This window comes from Babylonia areolata, chromosome 5 (genome assembly GCF_041734735.1).
Source record: "Babylonia areolata isolate BAREFJ2019XMU chromosome 5, ASM4173473v1, whole genome shotgun sequence".
NCBI lineage: Eukaryota > Metazoa > Mollusca > Gastropoda > Neogastropoda > Buccinidae > Babylonia > Babylonia areolata.
Window position 1 is genome coordinate 7927237 of NC_134880.1, and position 7500 is coordinate 7934736.

The 7500-nt window shown below is 47.0% G+C and overlaps 1 protein-coding gene across 1 annotated transcript in view; it reads left to right on the plus strand.

Moving 5' to 3' along the window:
• The window catches only part of LOC143282346 (uncharacterized), a 25898-nt gene that overhangs the window by 15325 nt on the left and 3073 nt on the right, over window positions 1–7500 (plus strand). Inside the window, exon 2 of the mRNA XM_076587955.1 lies at window positions 3317–3646. Coding sequence (XP_076444070.1) covers window positions 3317–3646 — 330 coding nt within the window. The remainder of the gene's footprint in view (window positions 1–3316; window positions 3647–7500) is intronic.

The window sequence follows — 7500 nt, forward strand, 5'->3', positions numbered from 1 at the left end:
GTGTGTGTGTGTGTGTGTGTGTGTGTGTTTGTGTGTGCGTGTGTGTGTTTGTGTGTGCGTGTCCGTGTGTGTGTGTGTGTGTGTGTTTGTGTGTGCGTGCCGTGTGTGTGTGTGTGGTTTTTTTTTGTGTGTGTATGTGTGTGTGTAATATATAAAGAGAAAAAAATGTGTGTGTGTGTGTGCGTGCGAGCGTGCGTGTGTGTGCGTGTGTGCGCGTGTGTGCGTGTGTGCGTGCGTGCGTGCGTGCGTGCGTGCGTGTGTTTCACTCTGTGTTTGTGTGTGTGTGTGTGTATGTGTTCCCAACACAAGTAAAAATTATGAAGGTGTTTGGGTGGAGAAGTGAGAGAGAGAGAGAGAGAGAGAGAGAGAGAGAGAGAGAATTATGGACTGATGCAGGTATAGGTGTGTGTGTGTGAGAGAGGGATTAAAAGGAATAGAGGGGGTGAAACACACACACACACACACACACACACACACACACACACACACACACACACACACACACACACACACACAGCAACAGACAGACAAGCGGACAGAGACACAGGGACACAGAGGATGAGACGATAAACCGAGGTCCCGTGTGCAGCATGCACTTAGCGCACGTAAAAGAACCCACGGCAACAAAGGGGTTGTTCCTGGCAAAATTCTGTAGGAAAATCCACTTCGATAGGAAAAACAAATAAAAGTGCACGCAGGAAAAAATACAAAAAAAAAAAAAATGTGTGGCGCTGTAGTGTAGCGACGCGCTCTCCCTGGGGAGAGCAGCCCGAATTTCACACAGAGAAATCTGTTGTGATAAAAAGAAATACAAATACAAAATCCCATCAACAGTTACTTCCCCTATGCGGTGAAACAGATCATATCAGAAGAAGACACCATGGCACACAATCCGTCACACGTTAGACTGTCCAGTGTTCACCAGTGATCAGGGTTCGAGGCCCCGCGTTTCGGCATAGTGTAGCGTCCTTGGGAAAGGGGACTCTACTCCGATTTTCCTCACTCCACCCAGGTGTGTGTGATTGAAGGAGTGTCCATGGTCTAACTTCGGTTGGGGGAAGGTTAAAACGGCAGACGGAGAGTATCAGTGTCAGTATCAGTAGCTCAAGGCAGGCGTCACTGCGTTCGGACAAATCCATATATACGCTACACCACATCTGCCAAGCAGATGCCTGACCAGCAGCGTAACCCAACGCGCTTAGGCCTTGAGAAAAAAACAACAACAAAAAACAAAAAAACAACAACAAACAATAAATAAATGAATAAAATATAAAGAAATAAGTAAATAAATAAATAAATAATTGATAAACACATAAAAGAGAACTGCTACTAATAATGATAATATTTATAAGGCGCAAAAACTTCATGAAGTCAACTGTAAGCGTACACACACACACACACACACACACACACACACACACACACACACACACACACACACACACACACACACACACACACAAAAGACGGAGAGAGAGAGAGAGGAATGTGCCTCTCCTTCCCCTGTTCCGAACCTTTGACTCTGCGGATATGAGAGTTCGCTGGCAGTATATTATTTTAAAAAAACAACAACAAAAAAAACGTTTAACCTTTTAGCGCGTGAGTGAGAAAGGGGGGGTGGGGTGGGGGTGGGGGTGGGGTGTGTGTGTGTGGGGGGGGGAAGCGGGGAGGGGGGGGGGGTGGGAAGCACTTCTTGCGAACAAAGGACTCAAAGGGTGGAAATGAGAACCAGCCAGTGATGCGAATGACCGATTCTTTTGCACGACTAAAGCATCGCCACCAATATCATCTGGTTATTTAGCGGCCGGTTTCTTTTTCCCCCCTCTATATACGCTGAATAAATAAGGTTCACGTTATTGGAATAAGTGATGAAAAGGTAACATGATTAATTCGCGTGTGTGCCTCCACCCCTTAGTTTAGGAGGAGGAGGAGGAGAAGGAGGAGGAGGAGGAGGAGAAGGAGGAGGAGGAGGAGAGAAATATGATGTTAATATCACCATGTTATATCACACTGTGGCGGGTGTCATGATCACCATGTTATATCACAGTGGTGGGTGTCATGATCACCATGTTATATCACAGTGTGGTGCGTGTCATGATCACCATGTTATATCACAGTGGTGGGTGTCATGATCATGTTATATCACACTGTGGTGGGTGTCATGATCACCATGTTATATCACAGTGGTGGGTGTCATGATCACCATGTTATATCACACTGTGGTGGGTGTCATGATCACCATGTTATATCACAGTGGTGGGTGTCATGATCACCATGTTATATCACACTGTGGTGGGTGTCATGATCACCATGTTATATCACACTGTGGTGGGTGTCATGATCACCATGTTATATCACAATGTGGTGGGTGTCATGATCATCATGTTATATCACAGTGGTGGGTGTCATGATCACCATGTTATATCACAGTGGTGGGTGTCGTGATCACCATGTTATATCACAGTGGTGGGTGTCATGATCACCATGTTATGTCACACTGTGGTGGGTGTCATGATCACCATGTTATATCACAGTGGTGGGTGTCATGATCACCATGTTATATCACACAGTGGTGGGTGTCGTGATCACCATGTTATATCACAGTGGTGGGTGTCATGATCACCATGTTATATCACAGTGGTGGGTGTCGTGATCACCATGTTATATCACACTGTGGTGGGTGTCATGATCACCATGTTATATCACAGTGGTGGGTGTCATGATCACCATGTTATATCACACTGTGGTGGGTGTCATGATCACCATGTTATATCACACTGTGGTGGGTGTCATGATCACAATGTTATATCACAGTGGTGGGTGTCATGATCACCATGTTATATCACAGTGGTGGGTGTCATGATCACCATGTTATATCACAGTGGTGGGTGTCGTGATCACCATGCTATATCACACTGTGGTGGGTGTCATGATCACAATGTTATATCACACTGTGGTAGGTGTCATGATCACCATGTTATATCACAGTGGTGGGTGTCATGATCACCATGTTATATCACACTGTGGTGGGTGTCATGATCACCATGTTATATCACAGTGGTGGGTGTCATGATCACCATGTTATATCACACTGTGGTGGGTGTCATGATCACCATGTTATATCACAGTGGTGGGTGTCATGATCACCATGTTATATCACACTGTGGTGGGTGTCGTGATCACCATGTTATATCACACTGTTGTGGGTGTCATGATCACCATGTTATATCACAGTGGTGGGTGTCATGATCACCATGTTATATCACACTGTTGTGGGTGTCATGATCACCATGTTGCCTCACGCTGTCCTGTGCAGATGACCTCCGTGGACTGGGACAAGGTGTACGATGGCCACATGAACCAGCTGCAGTTCATCTCCTGGAACGGCCTCAACATCGGCCGCCTGACGCTGGCCATCTGGATCCTGGCCACGCACCTGGCCCTCATCCTCCTCATGGTGGCCAAGGGGTCCCTCCGGAGCCAGCCCAAGAACGTCCTCATCATCAACGTGTCGCTCACCAACCTCCTCATGGGCGTCTTCATCATCCCCACCAAGCTGCACTTCATCCTGGGTCCCGGGGACCTGCAGGAGGAGGTTGAGTGTGGGCTGAGGATGGGCTGGACCCTGCTCAACGACTACTACCAGGTATGATGATAACAACGATAATAATGATGATGATATATTGTACTTATATCGCGCAAACTCCCCCAAAGATGGGCTCACATGAAACAGTGCATTATACCACTCAAGAGCGCACGGAAGTGAGAAAACAACATCTGTATCACCACCAATACAATACTACAAATTACATATATTTATATGGATACTCGCAGGGAAAGAGCTTTTCTTCCAGACGACCCGGGAGAACGGGATGGTGTGTAAATATGAAGGACAGAAGACAGGTATGACAGCTTATGGGCTGGACTGTTAGCTTAATGACTACTGCCAGGTATGATAATAATGGTCATATATTGTACATATATTGCGCAAACTCCCCACATAATGGGCTCTAAGCGCCTCGCATGAAACAGTACATAATATAACAGTGCATCATACCACACAAAGAGCACATGAACACACGGAAGTGGAAAACAAAATCTGTATCCACCAGTACAGTACTACAAATTTCATATATTTACATGAATAATCGCAGGAAAAGAGCTTTTTTCTCAACAAGACCCGAGAGAACGGTATTGTGTGTAATTTTTTAAAATTTTTATGAAAGACAGAAGACAGGTATGACAGCTCGTAGACTGAACTGTTTGCTCAACGACTACCCCCAGGTATGACAGCTCATAGGATGGACTGTTTGCTCAACGACTATTACCGGGTATGACAGCTCATAGGATGGACTGTTTGCTCAACGACTATTACCAGGTATGACAGCTCATAGGATGGACTGTTTGCTCAACGACTATTACCGGGTATGACAGCTCATAGGATGGACTGTTTGCTCAACGACTATTACCAGGTATGACAGCTCATAGGATGGACTGTTTGCTCAACTACTATTACCGGGTATGACAGCTCATAGGATGGACTGTTTGCTCAACTACTATTACCGGGTATGACAGCTCATAGGATGGACTGTTTGCTCAACGAATATTACCGGGTATGACAGCTCATAGGATGGACTGTTTGCTCAACGACTATTACCAGGTATGACAGCTCATAGGATGGACTGTTTGCTCAACGAATATTACCGGGTATGACAGCTCATAGGATGGACTGTTTGCTCAACGACTACTGCCAGGTATGACACCTCATAGGATGGACTGTTTGCTCAACGACTATTACCGGGTATGACAGCTCATAGGATGGACTGTTTGCTCAACGACTACTGCCAGGTATGACAGCTCATAGGATGGACTGTTTGCTCAACGACTATCAGCAGGTATGACAGCTCATAGGATGGACTGTTTGCTCAACGACTATCAGCAGGTATGACAGCTCATAGGATGGACTGTTTGCTCAACGACTATCACCAGGTATGACAGCTCATAGGATGGACTGTTTGCTCAACGACTATTACCAGGTATGACAGCTCATAGGATAAACTGTTTGCTCAACGACTATTACCAGGTATGACAGCTCATAGGATGGACTGTTTGCTCAACGACTATCACCAGGTATGACAGCTCATAGGATGGACTGTTTGCTCAACGACTATCACCAGGTATGACAGCTCATAGGATGGACTGTTTGCTCAACGACTATTACCAGGTATGACAGCTCATAGGATAAACTGTTTGCTCAACGACTATTACCAGGTATGACAGCTCATAGGATGGACTGTTTGTTCAACGACTATCACGAGGTATGACAGCTCATAGGATGGACTGTTTGCTCAACGACTATCACCAGGTATGACAGCTCGTAGGATGGACTGTTTGTTCAACGACTATCACCAGGTATGACAGCTCATAGGATGGACTGTTTGCTCAACGACTACTGCCAGGTATGACAGCTCATAGGATGGACTGTTTCCTCAACGACTATTACCGGGTATGACAGCTCATAGGATGGACTGTTTGCTCAACGACTATTACCGGGTATGACAGCTCATAGGCTGGACTGTTTGCTCAACGACTATTACCGGGTATGACAGCTCATAGGATGGTCTGTTTGCTCAACGACTATCACCAGGTATGATGATGATAGTAATAACAATAATACTGGAAATAATAATAATAATAATACTGGAAACAATAATGATAATGATATGTTGTACTTATATCGCGCAAACTCCACCATAGATGGGCCTTAAGCGCCTCCCATGAAACAGTACATGATAACAGTGTAATACATCACCCAAGAGCACACGACTCCTACCAGGTATGACAGCTCATGGCCTGGAATGCTCATCGACTGCTTCCAGGTATAATGATAACAACAGCAACAACAACAACAATAACAATAATGATGATGATGATGTTGATAATAATTTGTACTTAATATATCGTGCCTGGAATGCTCAACGACTACTTTCAGTTATAATGATAACATCAACATCAACAGCAGCAGCAGCAACAACAACAATAATGATGATGATGATAATAATAATAATGATGATGATGATGATGATGATGATGATGATGATAATTTGTGCTTAATATATCGTGCAAACTCCCCGCAGATGGGCTCTAACTGCCTCGCATGAAACAGCATATAATTATGTAAGAATGTACCATGCCACACAAGACTACATGAAAACACGGAAGTGGAAAACAAAATCTGTATCCACCAATACAACTCTACAGATTGCATAATGAATAATCGCAGGGGGAAGAAAGGCACAACACACACACACACACACACACACACACACACACACACACACACACACACACACAAACACACACACACAAACACACACACACACACACACACACACACACACACACACACACACACACACACACACACATGAGCGCGCGCGCTTAAACACCAACCCACAAGCGCACACACCACAGGAATACTACAATGGAAGGGGGGGGGGGGGGGGGGGGGGGGGGGGGGCACAAGGGGGAGTGCAGAGGGTGGGAGGAGACAAAGAACGATGTTCCGTCACATCCAAAGGCCATTTTCAACAGGTGGGTTTTCAGTTTACTTTTGAAAGAGGACAGAGTTGGTGAGTGCCGGAAACCCAGAGGAAGAGAATTCCAAAACAGAAGGTGCTTGATGCTGAAAAGCCCGTTATCTTTCATAATTTGTCTTTCCCTCCTCACCCTTCCCCCCTCTCTCTCCAACCCTACCCCGCCCCCCCCCCCCCCCCCGTGTCCATCTCTCACCCTCTTTCTGTTCTCTCTCTCTCTCTCTCCAACTCTGATGCTCTCTCTTCTTCCCCCCTGTGTGTGTGTGTCTCTCTCCACCCCCTCTCTGTTACCCTGTTTCTCTCCCCTCTCTATCTGTGATACTCTCTCTCCCTCTGTTTCTCTCTGCCTCTCTGTTTTTCTGTCTCTGTCTCTCTCCCTTTCCCTCTCCCCCCTCTCTCCTCATCTCTCCCCCCTCTCTCCCCCTCTCTCCCCGCTCTCTCTCTCCTCTCTCTCTCCCCTCTCTCTCCCCCCTCTCTCCTCCCCCTGTCCCCCTCTCTCCCCGCTCTCTCTCTCCTCTCTCTCCCCCCCATCTTCCCCCCTCTCCCCCCTCTCATTCCCCCCTCTCTTCCCCTATCTCCCCGCTATCTCCGCTTTCTCCCTCCTCTCTCCCCCTCTCTCCATCTCTCTACCCTCTCTACCCCTCCCCCCTCTCCCCCCTCACTACCCATCCTCTTCCCTTCTCTCCCTCCTCATTACCCCCTCGCCTCCCTCTCTTCCCCTCACTACCCCTCACTCCCCCTCACACCCCACTCTCCCCCCTCACTACCCATCCTCTTCCCTTCTCTCCCTCCTCATTACCCCCTCGCCTCCCTCTCTTCCCCCTCACTACCCCTCACTCCCCTCACACCCCACTCTCCCCCCTCACTACCCATCCTCTTCCCTTCTCTCCCTCCTCATTACCCC